Source organism: Marmota marmota, unplaced genomic scaffold, assembly GCF_001458135.2.
Source record: "Marmota marmota marmota unplaced genomic scaffold, marMar, whole genome shotgun sequence".
NCBI lineage: Eukaryota > Metazoa > Chordata > Mammalia > Rodentia > Sciuridae > Marmota > Marmota marmota.
In genome coordinates this window covers 2,476,810-2,498,566 of record NW_025999946.1, presented here as the reverse complement: position 1 = coordinate 2,498,566, position 21,757 = coordinate 2,476,810, and the positions used below count along the sequence as shown (strand labels likewise).

General features: G+C 41.3%; 1 protein-coding gene across 24 annotated transcripts in view; it reads right to left on the bottom strand.

Annotated features, from left to right (window-relative positions):
• Kcnma1 (potassium calcium-activated channel subfamily M alpha 1) overlaps nucleotides 1-21,757 on the bottom strand; it is an 888,761-nt gene that overhangs the window by 157,223 nt on the left and 709,781 nt on the right. For all 24 annotated transcript variants that reach the window (XM_048801821.1, XM_048801797.1, XM_048801798.1 and 21 more), the window contains exon 16: nucleotides 8,072-8,181. In XM_048801821.1, the coding sequence (XP_048657778.1) occupies nucleotides 8,072-8,181 (110 nt within the window). The remainder of the gene's footprint in view (nucleotides 1-8,071; nucleotides 8,182-21,757) is intronic.

Below are 21,757 nucleotides of genomic sequence, written 5' to 3'. Positions count from 1 at the left end.
AAGGTGGATGAAGATAGAAGCAGCAGTTCCTTGAAGCACCAGCCCCTCTCCAGCTACTTGGAGGGCCCTGGGATTGTCAGGCTGATGCATGTAACCAGAGTAGATTTGATGTAAACACTGCACTCTGGGAAACCAAGTCCTTACAATCAAGGGGCTAGGGTGGATAATATTTACATTCAAGAGCTTTGATTTGCAACAGTAACTTCTGAAAATGAAAACATCTAGTTAAAAATTTTAAAACATCGGAATTTTTAAGACTCAGCACCAAGAAAACAGAAGTGATTTAAAATATTTATAGAGGTGTTGTTAAACTCCTTTTCTTCATTGCTTTGCTAAGGGTTTTAAAGTATCCCTACTCTCAAATGCACACACACACACACACACACACACACACACACATACACAAATCCACTAGCACACCAAAACCCCTTGAAATTAAAAAAAAAAAAATGGATGTGGTGGCACACGCCTGTAATCCCAGTGATTTGAGAGGCTGAGGCAGGAGGAGAGTGAGTCAAAAGCCAGCCTCAGCGAGGTCCTAAGCAACTCAGTGAAACCCTGTCTCTAAATAAAAACAAAAGGGGCAGGGGGAATGTGGCTCAGTGGTTATGTGCTCCTGGGTTCAATACCTGGTACCAATAAAAAAGAAATCACCCAGCTATTCCCCTTATTGGACTATTCCCTAAAGACCTTAAAAGAGTGTACTATAGGGATACTGTTACATCGATGTTCATAGCAGCACAATTCACAATAGCTAGACTGTTGAACCAATCTAGATGCCCTTCAATAGATGAATGGATAAAAAAATGTGGCATTTATACACAATAGAGTATTACTCTGCACTAAAAAATGACAAAATCATGGAATTTGCAGGGAAATGGATGGCATTAGAGCAGATTATGCTAAGTGAAGCTAGCCAATCCCTAAAAAACAAATGCCAAATGCCTTCTTTGATATAAGGAGAACAACTAAGAACAGAGCAGGGAGGAAGAGCATGAGAAGAAGATTAACATTAAACAGGGATGGACAAGAGGTGGGAGGGAAAGGGAGAGAGAAGGGAAATTGCATGGAAATGGAAGGAGACCCTCATTGTTATACAAAATTACATATAAGAGGAAGTGAGGGGAAAGGGAAAAAAACAAGGGGGAGAAATGAATTACAGTAGATGGGGTAGAGAGAGAAGATGGGAGGGGAGGGGAGGGGGGATAGTAGAGGATAGGAAAGGCAACAGAACACAACAGACACTAGTATGGCAGTATGTAAAAAAGTGGATTTGTAACTGATGTGATTCTGCAATCTGTATACGGGGTAAAAATGGGAGTTCATAACCCACTTGAATCAAATGTATGAAATATGATATGTCAAGAACTATGTAATGTTTTGAACAACTAACAATAAAAATTTTTTAAAAAAGAAATCACATTGATCACATTGACACGGACAATTACCATTTGCCTAAAGTGTCAACAAAGTCACTTTTAGAGAATGCTGCTATTAATATTAACCAGAAACATAATATAAAGAAAAACTGTGCATTTGATCTAAATACACCCAGCATGGAGTCAAGGCCTAGCATTTGCCAGAGTTCTAACTCATCTCACTCCCTGACTCCCCTGCCAAGGATTCTGGGCCTGCCACTGCCTCTACAGTCTACCTTCAAAGATTCTATAGATTCTATGGCCATTGGTTTAATCACTAACACTCAGGCAGATTACTGGTCACCTTACTGGACCATATATTAGAAATAATGCTCAATATTATCCTCACATCTGTTTTCACACATGTTAAGCCCTAATTGCAGTACTTCCATGATATGTGCATGAATAGGGCCAGTTCTGTGAGAGGAAAATTGTTTTGAGAAGATGAGACTTGAGCCCCTTCATAAATTCTCTTAAAATGCCCATTTCTGCAGCCAAGATATAGAAATCTATCACTTAACCACTGGGGTTTTCCGGCTTCTTTCTGCTCCATGTTCAAATCTGGATGTCTTTTTTGAAAATCTAATTATTTCACAGGACTCAGGTTGAATTAGCTGTCGTTTTTATTGGGCGAGAGGCTCAGCTTTCTCTGGGTAGTATCACATTCTTAGTTTCCTCAAGGGGCTTCTTTTGAAAGATCTGCCCATGCAGAACAACACAGGAGAGCAAGATTTTCTGAATTCCAGGATTTTCTGAACACAGGTAGGCAGTGAGGAGATGGAGAATCTCTCTGCACTGTCAGAAGACAGTGCAGTAGCATCTATGCTTGCCCCTGGGTGTGAGGTCAAAACTCGTGCCTTTCAGCACAGCCGAGGAAGATCTGGCTGCAACTCCCTGAGTCACCCTGAATAACATACTCTACATCAAATCTGAATTTTAACTGCTCCATCAGCTGCAGAGGGACAGAGAGACACATCATATTTTACATACATCTTTTGTCCTAATCCCCCCCTGCACTGTAAAAACCTGATACAATTAAGCTTTTATATTTTTCAAGTGATGAATGACTGACTAGTAGGCTCACCTTGGGACTCAGAACCTAGAACACTGTGTTCTTGCTGCAGCCCAGCTGCTCAGCCTCTGGCTTCCTCTGGCTCCTGCTGCCCATCTGCCTCCTCACCCTCTCCCTACCTGGGGCAGGGGAGTGCATCCTCACCTTTGCCAACTCTCTGTTTCTCCCCAAAGCAACACATGCCAAAATATATCTGACATGTCTCTGTCTCCCATCTAAAATCTCAGAGACCCACATGTTCAGAGTTTGTGTCATCCCATGTTGCACAGTCTCCCATCCCAATTTCCAATCCCTTAGAATACCTACTTCCCCTCTTTATTTTTTAAAAATTTTTTTAGTTGTTGATAGACTTTTTAAAAATTTTATTTATATGTGGTGCTGAGAATCGAACCCAGTGCCTCACACATGCTAGGCAAGTACGCTACCTTTGAGCCTCAGCCCCAGCCCCCCACATCTCTCTTTAACCCCTATTTGGATCCAATCTCCTTCAGAGAAACAGCTCAAAGGGTGTCTCCTCCAGGAAGCCTCCCTTGGTTACTCCAGCCTGCAGGGAGCTTTCCCTACAACCCTCAGCATCTGTACTCCAGTTGGAGGCCTCCACCAGGCACTTCAGGGATCCCTGTGTCTCTCTGAGGATGGGTATGATTTCCCTCAGCCAGGTGCAAGGGAAGCCACCATAGAAAAACCAAACCGTTTGGCACTTATAAGTATTCTTATTAATCTTTTTATGTTCATCTATTTGATCAAATCTAATCGCAGGTTCTTCTAGAAGTGGCACCAAGCTTAGGAAGATGATATAAATATCCCAAATTATTGGTTTGCTAACTGGTGACTGATAGGCAGGAAAATTTACTAAACAGTAAGAGCAAACAGAACTTGGAAATGCCACCATGTGTTTCTTTCTTTCTAGATGTTTGTATTTTATAGGGATAGAGAGGGGTGCAAGAAAAAAGAGGGACAGCAAAGGGGAAAATGACATTAACTAGTACTAAGAAGGAAGTAATATTATCCCTATTTCAGAGGTGAGGAAACTGGGAGTGCACAACAAGTCCAAGGTCAGGCACCTGGTAATTTCAAAGAAAGGGGATACACGAAGACCTAATATCTTGCCCCAAATCACATAGCCAGCAAGTGGCCCATGCTGGGGTTTGAGCCCAGGCCTCTGGGACTCCGTGGCTCACACTCTGTGCCTCACACAGCATCGTATTATGGAAGTGGCTCATAAGCAGGACCCTGCCCTTCTCCCTGCAGGTTTGCTGCTGGCCTCAGCACTTTCACAGTCACCTGCTGAGGAAGGTGGCAGGAGAAGCAGATGGTTGGCTGGTGTTCAGGTAACAATGGAACGCTCTCCCTCCTTTAGGTCTCAAAGCTCCTATGCCTTGGAGTTGCTGCCGTATGGACCCAGGGGTAAAACCAAGGGGACAGGCTCAGGAGTTGCTGGCCCTTGAAAGGAACATCCCGTGGGCATCCTGGGGAAGGTCCAGGCTGTGCCCACCGTGATCTCCAAGGAGGCCAATGACTTCAGGGATTGGTCCTGACCCATCCTTGCTTCCTCTGGATTTTCCGAATTTGGGCTAAATTTGTTCTTCAAGCCGGATCCTGCCTTACTTACCCCCAGTGGAGACCTGACTGCAGGCATTAAAGGGCTCAAGGGCTCAGCACCCCCACGTCCTTTCCCTATAGTGATCTGGATTAGGCCTGGGGTGTGGGGAGACCAGTCAGTGGTTTTCCTGGCATGGCAAAGTGCAGACTCCATCCTGTCCCTGAAGATTGCAGAGAGCCCCACATGAAGAGAGAATGATGGGAAGAAGCTCAACATTCCAGTGACTGGGCTCAAAGTGGGAAGAAGAAGAGGTTACCCCAGAGTGTGGAGTGGAGGGCTGGGATCACGAGACAGGAGTTTGTAATCCTCAGACTTTGAATCAGAATCACCTGGCTTCCTTGTTTAAAACAATAAACAATAAACATTTTCAGGACTAGCCCGAGACATTAATATCTGGAGACGAAGCCTAGATGTCACTCCATTTAATAAGCTTCCCAGGAGACTCCTAAGAAGCCAGCCTTCAACCAGCGCCTACTCCAAGCCAGTCCAATCGGACAAGCCAAGGTCAAAGTCCTGTTGTGTAACTTGTATGGCAGGTGGCTTCGGAGGGGGCACCCACATCCTCTGAGTCCAGGGTCATCATTTATAAAACAAGAGTAGTTACATTAATATAAACTGTATAGGATGGTTGTGAGGATAAATGAGAAAATGTAGACGAAAGGTTAGATATGATTTTGTATTTGCTTAAAGTAGCTTCTGGTTTTAGAACAAAGCCACCTCTCCTGGTCACACACAAAGTGCAGTTCAAAGGCTGATACCGAGAAGTCAAAGTAGACAGTTGATGTGAGTCTCATCAGGTACCAAGAGGGTATCACTGGGCTGGAATTTTTTTTTTTTTTTTTTTTGGTACCAGGGATTGAACTCAGGAGCACTTAACCACTGAGTCACATCCCCAGTTCTTTTTCATATTTTACTTAGAGACAGGGTCTCACTGAGTTGCTTGGGGCCTCACTAAATTTCTGAGGCTAGCTTTGAACTCGAGATCCTTCTGCCTCAGTCTCCCGAGCCACTGCACCCAGCTGGGCTTGAAATTTTTAAGACGGTAGCTTTGAGGGCCTTCTGCCCCTCCTGCCTTCCCTCCAGTTCCTTTCTGTTCTCTTGGAAAATGACCTTGAATTTTACCTACTTATCTGGCCTCATCTTTTCACAGACAGACTGAGAAAACTCCAAGCTCTCCTGTTCAGTGATCCCACCCCACAAAGTGGCATTCTGCCAGCCCAGGGGAAGAACAAATTTATTTCTTTTCATGCTTTAAGACATTATTGGCCGCATATTGTTTTAGTGCAGCACATAATTACAGAAACTGCTCTGAAAATCTGTATATTTTATCTGTGCTTTATTATACCCAGAATATTCTCCAATTCTTTTTCTTCTCCATGAACCAGCCTAAAATATATTTTGGCGTCCTTTATGTCATCTTGAAATTGAATAGCCAATTCTTACAGTAATGAAAATACTTATGCGCCAGCCGGGTGATATACAACACTACACTCTAATTACGGCTGTGCTTTAATTAACCTGAATTGAAGAGTGTTATCATTAAACTGCTGGTAACTTTGAGTTATGGCTTTTCTTTAATTTAAAGTAGAAAACACAGATAATTAAGCCTCCAGATAATCAAATGCTTGAGGAGAGCTTCAATGTTTTGGGATGTTCCTAAATCTCATTAAATGTCCTCTCTTTATTGATTAGTTCCACCTCTGCTGTATCATTGCATTAAGGAATAATAGCACTAAGTTGAACACATTCTCACTCACATCAGTGGGCTTTTTTTTTTTTTTTTTTTTGGATTCTGGAAGCTTTACTGAACAAACAGCCGATTCTCTGACAGCAGGGTAGGTCTGAGCGATTTTCTCCTCCTTGGGACATCTTCTAAATGTGAAAATCAACCAAGGGAAATATTGGGGCAGCACTGTATCTACCTGTGCCTGACTCTTAAGCCAGTGCTGAAGGCCAGTGAAGTTTCACACCATGCACAGGTCAGGGTGGACAAGATCACATGTGCACAGTGCCAGGCCTGGATCGTTGGTGTTGCCCAGGCCTATTGAAGACATCAGGAAGGGGCAGATGGTACATCCCCTTTGTTATAACACATGAGAGCCAGTCATCATTTTGTAGAAATACAGATCCTGTATGGTTCAAGATGGGCCAGAAATCCAGTTTTTGTGTGAAATACCACTTGTTAAAAAAAATTATTGGCCACAAGCCTATAAGAAATGAAACATTGTAGGGCAACTATCTCAGTCCAATGCACCTCGTGAGAATCCCAGTTAGCGCCTCTAGCGGAGGCAGTCCTTACCCTTCTTGTTAGTCTTAAAATGAACTGACTCAGATTTCAGGGGCAGAATAAGAGAGGCAAGAAAGCAGGAAGACCCAGGGGGGTTTCGCAGAATCACTGGTGTCAAACACACACACTAGGCAATGGCCAAGAGAGAGGGTTTCAAGTCTCCCAAGCCTATACCCCCAACTCTATGGGGCCCCTCCCTTGGCCTTGGCAGCTCTGCTGTGTGCTCAGACCACCCTCCACATTAGACATATATAAATATATGATATTTCAGTTTCCTTTTTATAAAACCAGTTCTAAGTCCAGGCTTCTGGTCTTTCCATCCTATGCAGGCTGAGCTCGGAGGAGAAGAAACCTTAGCATCCAGGACCCAGTGCCTCTGAATGGTTAACTTCTTCCCATGGCAGAAAGAGAAATAACTCTCAAAGAAAGGAGCAAGCGGGAGTTACAATAGGGCATCCATTTTCAGAAAATAACTCCTTCCGAATCAATTACCTATTCACTTTTCCAGTCCATTTAACATTTAAACTTTCGCTTAGAGACAGGGTGAGAAATTTCAGTAAACAGCCAAACCATTTTGGAGTGCTTAGGGTCTGGGCCAGGCACTGGCAGAGTGCACCTGCTGCGTCCGCTGACAAGAGTCTCCAGGTAAACACAGCCAAGCAACCAAGCACTCCGACCCCTCCCTGCTGCGTAGGGAATGGAAGATGATGAAACGATAAACCCCAAACCCTCTGGACTTCCCTTTATTGTGAGGGTGCTCAGTCTTGTTCTGGCACCTTCAGACCTCCCTTTCCAGAAGGTGGATTTGGTTTGTAAATTGACAGGGAGGGCAAGAAAATGGCTTTTCTTCCTTAGCCCAATGGGTTCTCGAATCCCCCATTTCTTCCCAGGTTTTATCAGTGAGACAGAGATCATCGATCAATGACTAAGGTGTCAAAAGATCAGGCTAAGCATCTCCGTATTCTCAGGGCTTTTGTATTTTTACAGGGGACAAAGTCCCTGTTTGGCTTGAACCCAATACCTGAGATGCTAAGTGGGGGACACCTGGAGCTCCTGAAGCTAGGTCATCTCTTCGCCTGCAGAGGCTTCTTCAAGGCCTCTTTTTGTACATTTGGTTCCACGTTTCCTCAGTAAATAGTGAAATCACTTTGAAAAATTTTATTTCAGTAGCTTCTCTCATGTCTCTATAATTTGACTTGATTAGAAGACAGATTCAAATCCCTTAATCCAGGGGCTGGCAAGATTTGTTTTTGCACTATTAAAATCAGAGAGGGTTGGGGGTGTAGCTTAGTGGTAGAGCACATGCTGAGCATGTGTTAGGTCCTGGGTTCAATCCCTAGGACCAAAAAAATAAAATAAAATCAGAGAGAAGTGTTCATGCTACCCTTCATACATATGCCTATATCACAGGAGTACAATTTGAAATAAACAGATTAATTGCAGTTCCTGAGTTAGTACAAATGACAGATCCAAGTTCCAGATTTTCAGGTCTGGAGGCCAGGGGAAACCCCAAGGCAGGGACCATGTACTGACCCATGTTCCCATTCATCATCATATAGGACTTAGCACAGAGTATCCCCTCAATAATTGCCAAGTGACCCAACTGTGCTGGGCAGAGGTCAGTGACTTTCTATGAGGGGCACATTAAATATCCCTGAGAGCTAAGGAACACCCAGTCAATAGTCACTTACTCACAAACAGTAGGGAAGGACAGACCCACGAAGGCACTGGAGAGATATTCTGTGTACATTTCATTGGACACTCCTTCCAAGTAGTATTTCTGCCATGTGTCTTCCTCAATCTGAAGGAGAACACAGGAAGAGAGTTTACAATATGACTGCAGACTGCAAAGGAAGTGAGGTACAGCCTGTGGCAAACAAATGAAATGCACTGGTTAGATGACCATGACCTCAGCAACGAGAAACAAAACCACAGTACCCATGCAGTGACCCTGAACCCAAGGACTTGAAAGACATCCCCTTTAAAGTACAGTTTCTTTTTTTTTTTTTTAACCTGTATGATTTCTAAAGGTGTGGCGACATGGGCACTCACCCACAATAATGATAGACAAGTCAACAAGTATTTTGGAGAGCGATTTTAAAATAGGTTTCAAAGTTAGTAAAAGCATGTACTCTCTTACACAGCAATTATACCTTAAAGTATTCACAGCAAAGAAATAAATACACAAATACAGAAAGCTATGCACAAGAATACCCTATATATTGTATAGAAGCATACTATACAATGGAATACTCAGAATCAATTAAAATTATGATAAAAGTGGGTAATTGTATAGTAATTTTATAAAAATGAACATTACAAAATGTGTATAATCTGATCCTTTTTTTAAAAAAAAACTTCATAGTCAACAGAACACTTGTAAAGACACAGAAAAAAATCTGGAAAGTTTTATACAAAAATAATAACAATGATCTCTGAATGCGAGAATAACATTTTTTTCCTTAGATTTCTATATCATCTGAAGGCTTTTACAATGGGTATGTATATATTACAACAAAACGATACATTCCTACTCTGGAAAATACAATTTTGCAGGCCCTACCTGGTATGTCACAATGAGTAAAATGTTTCAGAAAGCTCTTGCTCCAAATGTCACTAAAATAAGTATTTTCTTTTTTTCCCCAACTAACAAGTTCAACCTGTTTTCCCAACAACCCTATTCATGCTATGCATTTCTGGAAGGATTTTACATTGGATTCAATTTTGTTTTGACTCATTTGTTTGTTTGTTTTGTGTGTGTGTGTGTGTGTGTGTGTGTGTGTGTGGTGCTGGGGATCCAACCCAGGACTTCATGCATGTGACAAGCACTCTACCACTGAGTCCCATTCCCAGCCCCATCAGGATCAATCTTTAAAAAACAAGGAGTCACAAGAATGCTGGGGGAGCTGAGGGATGCCATGGGCTCCCCCTGCAGGCAGACAGGCTGTATGACTTTGAGCTGCTGCCTCCCAGGCTTTCCTTCCTGTGAAGGTTAGGTAGGAGGAAGATGAGAGGAAGCCGCCCAGGCAACAGGAAGGGGCTCTTTCTAATTTCTGGTTTTGTTTTTGTGTTCAAAGGCATCTTGCCTGTGGCTGATTGGTCAGTTAACCTGGAGAAATGAAACATTTGAATTTGAAGGAGACATGGAAACCATGGGAAAGAGGACAGCCGTGATCTATTTGGTGATGCCTGGGCATTCAAAAGTCAAGAACAAAATCAGAAATAAACTGAAAGCTCCCTGCCTCCAGACAATTTGTCTCCTCAGGATCAGCCTAGGTATAATTAGGTTAGGTAGGTTAAGGCTGAGCTGCTCCTAATACATGAGACACAGGCGACGCAGGGCTGCTCGGTATGTGCTGGTCATCTGCCCCTGATCTTCCCCAAAGTGGGCACCTTCAGAAAACTAGTCACTCGACCATTTCTACTGCTAAGTAGAAAGATCATAAAAATTAACTGTCATGTGTTCATGAACTAAGCATGAGCTTTTTAATTTCTCCAAATCTAAAATCCCAACAAATTTCTTTAAATAAAAAATATTGCTAATTTTAACTAATCTGAAGAAAGCCTAGTGTGCATTAATAAACATTTTGAAAAACAGAATATTTTGGAAACCATGTTGTCATAATTCATTTCATTGGCAAATAGGATACTACAGGAAATGTTGCTACTTATAAATCCTCAAGCAGAGCTTTACAGGTGGATAATATTCCTAAAGTATAAGAATTTAGCCAACTCCTTCAGCAGAGACATTTCTTTTATAGTATGTCATTTATGTTTTAATTTAAATATTACAACTAATTTTCAAAAATAATGAAAATATGAACCTTTATGTTAATTGTTCCTGATTGCTGGTGATCTTCTGAAGTTATTATGGTTTTAACCTGGTTCCTTATAATTATGGTCAGTATTTTCATGCCCCTATGTTGCAACAGAGTTATTCTTTACAATAAATTTTACTGTAGGTTAATCACTAAATTTTTAAATAAGTAGAAACAGATTCTTTATAAGGCAATTATATTATTCATGTTTGTTTTAAAATTAGCAAAAAATTGTTTCATTGCTTTATTCCTTCAGCAAATGTTTATTGAACAAATTATGTATTTTAGTACTTTCTCTAGTTGCTGATGAAATCTTATTTTAAACTGGCATTTATTTTTCCATATTTTCCCCTTTGCTGGAAAAAAGCAGCAGACATGTCTAGCTAAGATGTATCTGACCACACATATTTGACTCCTACTGATTCTTCCGAATCCCTTTTTGTACACATTCATTGCCCTTCTGGCTCATCTGAAATGCTTGAGGACTAAAAGTCAAATAACTGGAAGAAGTGCACAGATCATTCTGTAAGATAAAATGCCTCTTTCACATCCATATGTAGACTCTCAGAGGGTATCTGCAATGCTATACTAGCTATACTATCAACTGTGCACATGCTGACAAATTTAAGCCCATTGTTTTAGCTCTGCTTAAAATTTCTCCAACTTTCACACTATTTCTACGTAGAAAGCCAACCCTTTTTTGAGGTTTTTCGAGGGAGGCATTCTACACACACTCAGAAGTACAAAATTGCTATATTCATATCTTCTCAAGACATGTAGTTGGGAACACAAAATGGTTCAACTGCTATGGAAAAACAGATTGGTGGTTCCTCAAAGAACTAAAGACAATTACCATATGATCACCAGCTCCACTCATAGATATATAAGCAAAAGAACTAGAAGCAGGATCTCAAAGCCTTATGTGATTACCCACGCTTATAGCAGCATAATTCATAATAGCTGAGCAGTGGAAGCAGCCCAAGGGAGTCTGAAAGGATGAAGGAACAAGCAAAATGCGGTCCATACTTGCAATGAAATATTATTCAGCCTTTATCAGGAGGGAAATTCTGATGCCTGCTGCAACATGGATAAAATCTGATGGTATTATGCTACTGAAATACCAAGTCCCCAAAAGACACATACTTTATAATTCTACTTAGTTGAGGTCCCCAGAATGGCCAAATTCATGGAAGCAGAATGTACAAAGGTGTTTGCAGGGGTGGGGTTGGTGCATGAGGAGTCACTGTACCACTGGTAGAAAGCATCAGTTTTGCAAGATCAAAGAGCTCTGGCAATGTATGGAGGTGATGGTCACCCAACCATGGGAACACATATAATACCATAGAACTGTATGCTTAAAAATAGTTAGGATGGTTAATTTTATGTTCATGTGCATTTTACCACAATTTAAAAGTGTTAAAATCCATATGTGTAATGTGGAAGCAGAAGAATTAGTAATTATAATTATCACTGAGACCCTTTAATCCTTAAAGGGAAGAATGACAAGTTATACTAGAGCAAGGTCAGGATTAGGACAGTCACATCAAGAGAGTCAGGAGGGAGGACCAGCTTTCTGACCCTGTAGTTCAATGTCAGGAAAAGGGACCCAGGAAAAGGGACTCCAACTTTCATATCCATGCAAAAACTTTAATCATCCCCTCCTATCAAAGTTCATCTTTCTAGGACTCAAGCATGGTGTCTTCAACTTACTTTGGAAAGCAAAAGCAACAGTGAGCTTTCCCCTTCCTTCTGTCAATGCACTCTTAGGATAGGAATAGTGGGTGTAAATTATGCTGAATTTCAAACCTTGTGCTTAATACGAAGAAAATGACAGTGAACAACAACAAAAAAAAAATCTGGGGAGACTGGAGGGAGTTATTTGCATTAGGATTCCACTTCCACAGATGATAAAACGGAGGCACTAAGAGGTGAGGCCACCTACTGAAGGTCACAAAGCCAATCAGTGGTACAAACAAGTATCAGAGTTCATGCACTCAAGAGAGATGTCCAGGGAAGAGGGGGATGGCAGGGAGGATTTGCCATATCCAGGTGCCTAAGGGGGAAATACCAGACCAGAAGTGCATCAAGGGCTCAAAAGCTGAGACCCTGGAGCCTTTCCAATGGCTGTGAGAGGTGGACAAGGACTACTATTGATTTCAAGCTCAGCCAAAAGGGTCCTTCAGGCTTCCTTGAAGAGGATAAAAGCATCATTTCTATTATATAAAATGGAACCATCCCAGCCTATAACTTCTTTCTGAAAATAGTACATGCTGTTCCCCACATTTGTGTTGTCAATGTATTTTTAACTGTAATGTGAAGACACACTTCCCAGCAGAAAAATGAAGGAATGGGACCAAAATGACTTAGGGAAAGGTGCCAAAATTAATTTGCCAGCCATTCAGCAATCAGTCAAAGGCAAAGCATTTCCTGAGGCAGCAATTTATCCTCTGGCTGTCACATCAAACCCCAGCTGTTTTAGAAGGGCGCCTAGCAAGGAGGAGCAGCTGATGTGCTGCGGGTTCTTATTCATCAAACACACAGAATTGTCGGTGAGCGAAGGGAATTGAGCCATTGGGTTAGCTTGTTTACCCCTCTCTTGGTTTTATTTATCTACCCTTCATTACCTAATTTTTCAACCAGTCTAGTTGAACCTCCCAAGCAAATGGTTTTACACCAATCCATGGGCAACACAGTTCCACCATCAAATGCACCGTCCAACTGGAAACACCAGCCTTGGCTCCTGGAAAGTCACGCCTTCCTGATCCCAGGTTCTGCATGTGCTTCTAATGGGAGCACAGTAATGATGCCTTTTATTTTTTGTTTCCTGTGATTAGAGTGAAACTGTGTTTCTCTAATGCTAACAGCCTGATGAATGTGAAAAATTCAACCTTCCTGGCTGAGATCTGTTACAGCTACTGTGATTTCTGTTCCCAGTAAAGAGTCTGAATAACTGTGTTGATTACAGCCAAATAATTTTGCAAAAAGTCCATCCTTAGCTCTGGAACCATATAAATAATTCCAAAGATTATCATATATATACCAATCCTAATTTAATTGAAAATAATACACTGTTTCAATCTAAATATATGTTATAGTATGCCCATCAAAAGAGAAGTACTAAAAGAAATCATAAAAACCAATGATGATCACATTAAGAGATGCAATAGATGGGTTATAAGAACTATTCACTAATGCTACCCCAAACTGGTAGTAGTATCAGCAAACGTTGATTGCATTTACTATTTTGTAAAAATTTATCTGAATTCTCAGCAAACAGCGTTCCTCTAAGGGATGAGGTTTTTAAATCATGAGTGCTTAATCATAATTAATTAGCCACATACAAATGAGTATCTGTACATATAAACTATAAAATAATACATGGTTACTGTGCTTTAAAAGTGACAGTCTAAGCAGAGCCCAGTGACATGAACTGACCAACATTATCTTGGGGCCTATAAAAACGTATTTATTCTGCCAAAAAAGACACAGCACCACAGAACATGTCAAGCCCCCAATGACAATAATAAAGATGGAATTGGAATTTATGGGCTCTCAGCTGACAAGTGTGTGGGCTTGTTACTAAAACAAGTGGGGTCTTGTATACCCATTTCTGTACAGCATGCGCAGCCACAGGGGAAAGTCTCACTAATGCTACGCTTCTCATCTCTTGCTGGAGAGAACAATGTCAAGAGCGACAAGGTGTTAAGAGCACTTTACCACTGAGTTCCTCGAATTCTCTCTTCTGTTTCCCTTTATGTTCCAAAGCCAATGAGCTTGCCATAGCTCTGATCAAAGGGCTTGTGGTTATCTCCTTCTCCACCCCTTCTTAGCCTCCATGCCTTCAGTACCATTACAAAATACTAAAAGCAACTCATACAAATAAAATTCTCAATGGGTGAATCTTGCTCACTGAGGTCCAAGAAGGTGCTGTGCTCCCTGCACAGCTTTCTGGGGTAGAGGGAGTTGTGACAAAGCAGAGGAAGAAAGCAGAGGCAAATGGTTATTTGTACCTTTCCAGAATGTACTTCTTCTCTGTGCCAAACTGCTTATCAATGCTGTAATTCCTGGATGTGGACTTGGGTTCGGCAGCCTTTCTGAGAGTAGCAATGGATTTCAGGGACTTCATAACAATTTGGCATTCCGTAATTATGGCCAATTTCAGATTGCATTTTCCAGAATGAACGTGTGAATAGGATGAAAGGATCTCAGATTTTTCCAAAGGTTTCAGAACAATGTCAATTAAAACAAATTATTTGAGATTTGACAGAATGCCAGATAACTGGTTGCTTCAGCACTGAATGAATAAATAAACAACTCCAAAGATTAATTTGGGGATAAACTTGAGCCAAATCTCTTACTCTCAGACAAGTGGGCTGCAGACTATCAAATGAGATTTCTTCCACCAGACATTATGAAAAAAAAATTAAAAATCAGCCTGCATGAGGTGTTCAGCGAGAAATTAACACACCACACCACATGCAAAAGAATTAAAATGCATGTCATTTTCCTCACTACATTACCCCAACCCAGACTATGTCTGGAGAGACACAGAATGTCATGGAGACTGAAGATAAAGGAAAGGTTAGCAGAAAGAGGGACATGTGAACTTTTTAAAAAGAGTAATTACCTAGAAGTTATTTAAGAGAGTGTTACCTCTCTGACAGGAAACTGGTACTTTTTCTCAATATCTAAAAGCCTTTTTTTACCCTCTTGTTTTTTTTTTTTTTTTCTATTCAAGGAAGATAAGGTACTTTTGCTTAAGAGATGTCTAATCTTCTTAAAGACTGAACTACTCCCTATCGGACCAAATAGGAAAATTTGGTTTTGCAATGTTGCTCATAGTTAAGAATGTCTTCACTTGTGCCTCAGATAATAAATTTCTTTTCTTTACTTTTTTTTTTTGGTGGTCTGGGGATTGAACCCAGGGCCTTGTATATGCAAGGCAAAGCCCTCTATCAACTGAACTATATCCTAAGCCCCAAGTTTCTTAAAATACCACTTGAAGAAATCTAATCTGGGTGGAGTGAGCCTGAAGTGAAAGCTCTCATGCAGACACCTGCCTCCTCCATCCATCCATCCAGAGGACAGACAGTTCAGCCCTGCATCCCAAACTTTCCAGGACAGTGCTCCCAACTCCTGAGATGAGGAATCAGGGTTTTGATTATTTCTGATATCCACTATTTTGAAGAACCAAGCTATTGTAAAATCAAATAAAAATGAATTTATAAAAAAAGAAATGAAAAGGTAAGACATGCAAAGTACAAGGCCAACATTTTTATCCTTAGATCCAAGCAACATAAAATTAATCTGTCAAATTGCTTTAAAGTTTTTCTTTTAATTTCCTGTACTTATCTCTTCTCAGGTAAGTAATAAACAGTTCCCAGCATTCATCTTTGGACCATGGACCACAGTTGGAACTTTGCTGGTCTTTAGTATGGAGCCATTCTATCTTTCAAACCTTGCTTCCCATAATTTCCCCTAAGTTTCATAAAGATAGAATTATTCTCAACTAAGATTTCACAAGGTAAACTTGGCAGAATTAACCAGCAGGTATTACCTGGAACAAAACCTAATGGAGAAGTTTTGTCCCCAACTAGGATTTAGATTATTTTGAAAGCACAAATTTTTATCTTAATCTGTACTGCCTGGAACAGAGTATGGTACCTAGTAATAATACTTTTGAATGAATGAAATAAATTTGGACAGTACTGGATTTAACAAAGCAAACTGCATTTTCAATTTTATTGTATTTTTTTAGTGCAATGCTCCTTAGAACTTTTAACATGCTAATATGAACTCTATGTCTACAAGGAGAAAACTATTTGGTCACTAAATCTCTTATTTCAAGGAGCCACACATGGACATGGGAAATGCTTATCTAAAAGTTTCTTACCCCTGATTTCCCATGCTGGTATCTTTGTTCTCCTCCACCTTCTATTAGAAATATGTCTATGCACATTTTCAGTTGTCAAAACCTTTTGTGTGAAGTTGATATCATATGCCACCTCATTTCTCCAATTTGAGGTGCTCCACCCTACTTTAATGGGAATATGAATTGCACAACTCTAGGGAAGGCACAAGGGCTCAATGAGACAATCTGTATGGAATGCTTAAAACAGTACCCAGCACAAAACAAATGCTCAGTATGTGGAAGTGAACATCGGCCACCATTAGAGCATTTAATTCTTCGGACAAATGCAATAAAGCAAAACTCAGAACAGAAGTTACTCCTTTGTTCAACTGTAAGCTCTTTAAGAGAAAATCTGTCTTGTTCAACTCTGGCTTCTAAAACAAGCAGCAAAGAACTTTGCAAATAGGAGGTGCTCAATTAATACTTGCTGAGTTGAACTAAGCTAGAGAAACCTGGAGAAAGACACAAACAAGCAAGCACATTTTTTTCTAAGCTTCAAATCATAAGAAAGCATGTATAACTTCATAGCATTTAGTGTTGGAACATGAAATGAACCAATTTTTGCCTCTGAATACTGGAAAATTCTGCACTCTTAGGAACTAACAGGGAGCATACATAATTAGGTCATTTTCAAACATCCCAGAAAACTTCTTACTATGAGCAACATTTTCTGGGAAATTTTGTCATCACAGAATATCTTGGTGACTTATGGTTTTCTAAATTGGAGACTTGAGTTGGAATGCAGAACTCTCAGGAAAAGGTGCACATCTCCAATCTAACTAGAATGCTTCATCCTGCTGGCCTCCTACTTCCACCCCTTTGGAAAGTAGCGCCTTCTCCCTATCTCAGCCCATGCTGTTTTCCCCAGGCGATTAAGCTCCTCTTTGTCTTCTTGCCTTCCCTTTTCCAATTCTAATGTCAAGTCAAACAAAAATTGCGGAGGAAATAGACTAAGCCCAGCAAAGGCTATATTTGGCCATTTCATTATCCTAAATTTTAAAATTGAGGCCAAAACCAACTGCTAATCTTTTTGTTTGTTTGTTTGTTTTGTTTTGTTTAAACAGGGAAAAGAGGGAAGGAGTTAGAAAAGAATGTTTGAATCAGCACAGGAATTATAAATTTGTTTTTGGTGACACAAACCACTCAAGAGTTGCCTATGCCTTTGAGGAATCTTCAGTATTTGAGATGGTTTGGTGAGAACCATTCCAATTTCTTACCAGGGGATGTAGCTGAGGTTTCACCTAAAAGTCCTCTGACACCCTGAGTCCTGTGCTTCCTAAAGTTTGATGGACATGTATGTTGCTCAAGAGAACTTGGCAGAAGGAAGTTTCTGGTGCCATAATCCAGGGATGGCGTCTAAGATGCTGATGATCAGTTCCCAGAGGATGCCTATGCTGCCCACGCAGGGACCACACTTTGAGTAGCAAGGAGCTCTTCCTATGGACAGGGAAGAACAAGTAGTCTCCATTATGCCTCTGAGGATCAGTGAATGTGGGGAATCCAATTCAGCCTAAAGGATTTGAATTAGAGATGAAAATGAATGTTTTCCATGAAGTATTGCTAAATATCAGAGCCAGTTACAGAGAAGGCTTGTAGATAATTAGGCACAAGATGGGTATCCAAGTGTTTGGGTTGTTGTGGTAATTAGTCTAAACCATATTTCAGGGGTCCAGATTTATCTACTTAGTTTCTCTCCATTGATCCAATGACCCCAATAATAGCTTAATCTCCATTTGAATGTGTGCTGTGTAGATACAGAAGCAATATAGCATGTGTGCATTTAATTCAATTAAAAATAAAGTTTCAGGAAATGACCCTGATTTGCATCCCTAATTTCTATTCAACTTTCCCATTTTAGGACACACTATTGAGTGTGAGGACAAAAACACTTGCCAACTCAGACCCATTTTAGTGACAGCAGATTCTGGATACTTATGTCTCCTATCGCTGTACAATATGGCCTAATAAAGTCGAGCCAAAGAGACTAGATTTCATTTCGAAGCAAAGGGTTTGGTCATAAACTTTTGCTTTCTGGCTGAACAGAGCCATTCCAGCCTCAAGCATAAATTCTGCTAGTTTTAGGTATCTGGGTGATTGGGAAGCCAAATGGGTTATTTGTGAGCCAGGTATCAAAGGCAGAGGCAAGCAGTTTATTGTGTATTCATTGTTATCTGGACAATCTCTTGCCAGTTAGAGAATATTTTCACAGGAAGTTAGAAATGACTTCAGAAATTCCCCTCTGCGGCTTCCTAGAGTGGATCTGAGGCCTCATCAAAAAGACATTTGGTTCAGCGATTGGAAGTGGGCAGCCTATAAATTGCTGAGGTATTTCGCTGGGCTCAGCAGTTTCCTTTTCCATGGCAGGGTGACCACAACCCTGAGTGCTCACTTAGTACAGTAGCAGGCAGGAAAGAACTTAAGCACACACAGGCTCTGGGTTCAAATCTTGGCCTCACTATGTGTCCCTGGGCCAAACTGCACAACTTCTCTAAGCCTTAATCCCTTTACCTGTAGAATAAGGGCAATAGTACTTACTCTAGGGAGGGAGCCCGAATGAGGTGATGCATGTGAGTGCTAAGCTTAGTGGTGCCTGGAAATATTCATGACATGCATGAGTCAGATATTCGCATGGTACAGTCAGAGTAAAAGATGGCATTTACCAAGTGTGCTCCTTGCAGATGTTCTATAAATGTCAGCTGTCATTATGGGTACTGAATCGATAACGATGATGATGACAAAGATATATATCTACTGTTCAGACAAAGGAACAAAAGCCCATTAGCTGTTGGTCTTGTGATTCATGGCTGGACCATCACTGATTACCAAATGGTCTTCCAGATGGAAAAGAAACACCAAGAAGTTTGAGTGTGTCTCTCCAAAGATAGCTCTATTCTATGGAACTCCTCCCCAGCCTCTATGGACCTTTCTCGTGGCACCCCTGGCCTCTACTGTCGCAGTAATTGAATCCTGGCCCCGATTTGCAAACTGAACTCAGCTAAAGAAAAGCTTTGCAGACAAGCAAACCCTTTTAGAAAGCTAGGTAGAAAGTATCTGTTACTGTCTTCTCCTATCAGTGACCCAATCCTAGCATGTTACACTTGAACATGCCTCCTGAGACAAAGGGACTCCTCCTCCCTGCCCCCTTCTAAATGGCTTATCAAATTATTCTATCTGATCACAAACTTTATGCTCTCTGGGAGGAGATCTGGGGGGCATGTTTTCCTGTTCCTTGTTCCATTTCTAGGAAGGGGGAGCACTCATCATGGATCAGTAAACTCAGAAAACTGCTGGCCCTCATCCTGTAATTGGCACAGGATGAGATGAGCAGGAAGACTCAGTACTCCTGAAGATTCTGTTTGGGCAGACAGGGTTCTCTCCGCCCCCAGGCTCAGGCAACCCACCAGTGGTTTAAGCTGAGAATACATTTGAATCCATGGGGCAGGACGTGGGAGTTTGCTCTCTTTCTGAGTTGTCTGCAGGTAACTCATTCCAACACACAGCTGTTCTCCTTGGAGTCACCCCACCGCAGGGCTCTGTCCTGAGCACAGCTGTGCCTGCTTGCTGGGATCTCATTAGCATATGAGAAAGGAGAGTCAGCACATCCCCACTGGTGGCAGAGGCCTGGGGGAAAGTGGGACAGATGCACCCATCTCTCACCTATTTGTGCCGAAAAAATCATCTGGCCTTGAGGGGGTGAAGGGCTTGGCAGAAAAGCTGAGGGGACTGGGGAACAAGTGTCATTTAGGCTGATGAACAATGCTGCTACCTTGGAAAATGTATTCAGTCAGGAAATTCTGCTGACTCCAGATCTTACCACCAAAAATTCCAGGGACCTCTCCCAACATCAGTCACCTCCGAAAACATTGGCAACACAGAAATACAAGAGGTAGGGTTGCCTCTATGCCACCCTGGAGGACACGGTTTTGTATCAGGCTTATTCTTCTGTCTTTCCTATCAGTGACCCAATCCTAGCCCAGTCTAAAGCCTCATCACAGGTACAAACACAGGCAGTGCTTCCACTCTCTCGTGAAAGGAAGAAAGAAAGAAATTAAAGACCAAGGGTTAGATGCTTTCATATACTGTTAATCTTCCCAACAATCTCTAAACTCTTTTTTTTTAAATGCAGGTAATGCTCAGAGAGGTAGAGTAACCTGCCCAAAGTCTTCCAGAAAACCATGTCAAATCTTACAGTTGTCCCCACCCCATCCTCCCATCCACTATACAACCACACAACTCCCATCATACTTTGCTGGGGTGTGGGAACAGGAAGGGAGAGGGCTGTGGTAGGGAATTTGTATAACACCGTGTTCCACAAGTATGAATGGAGAGGGGAAATGACAATCGCACCCATGAATGACCAAGTCCAATCACAATTAGCCTGGGATACCTAATCCTATTCTGAAAGGGGCACCAAATACTCCTCTTTCACTGGTTCTTTCCTCACTAGTCTATTTAAGGAGGGGGAAAAAAAAATACCCAACCACTGAAGGACATGGTCTTTCAATGCCAAACTTTAGCTAAAACAAGAAAGCAACAAAAACTCCTTAAGAAGTGATACCTATTTTGTCACAGTCTAGGAAAAGAAGAAGGTGATTAAATCCATTGTCCTAAAAAACAATGCTATAAATATGGAGGATAAGAGTAAACACTGACTTCTGCAGGCAGAGTGACAGCAAAGAGCTTTTTGCACAAGATCAGTGGGCACAGAGATGTATGTTACTCCTCAGAGGACAGAGATACCCTATCTACTGACAGGATGTGGGGAAAGAAGAAGGAAGCAATATCCCTCACTCATATATGTCAATTAATTTCATCTACTTCCCATCCCCTCATGCACAAGGTATACAGCTCTCCAGACAGGACACCTGTATTTCTCCAAACCTGAAACCCTAACTAAAGGGACCATATCACTCTTGTTACCATGAAATACATGTGGCAGTTAATTGTAAAATCTACAAAAATTATACCCAGTTGAAAGTTTTTATGGGATGCCATTTTTCAAGATGGCAGATGGATGCTTAAGTTGATCTCAGCACCATCTCACTGGTGTCCCAAAGTTTCTTTAAGTCAGCCAAATGAGTCTGAAGTTAAAACAGCCTTCTCACATTGTTATACCAGGAGATGCCTTGAATATCAGTGTATTGCAACTTTCCAAGTTTTGTTATTCATAGCTTCTGATGGAGAGGTGAGTTACCTCAGTCTTGCCCCAAAGAGAATGATTATGGAACATGCTCAAATGACATGTGTGGATGATACTGCAGTGGATGCAATGCTCTCCTGGTCCGGCTATAAAGGGCAAACAGAGACTGTGGCTTTTGTGACAATGCAGGATAACTAAAGCCTCAGCAGTTTCCTGGTCAGAGAATCAAAAAGGAAACACTCCTAGAAATTGAAGCCATTTGTGAGATAAAAGAGAACAAGGTAGCACCTTGGAACTGTTTACGAACTCATGAGCTCATCCTCAGTCGTGCATGGACAGAACTGGTCCTACATGGCCTATGTCAGCTTTGACACCTAAACGATATATACCAACCTGTCTGAAGCTGATTTGAGACAGATCCAAAAAATACTACTAATGCTTGGAAAACTCAACTAACATTGGAACCAAATGTTATGGACCAAAGTCCATAAAATCTGGTCAGAACTTG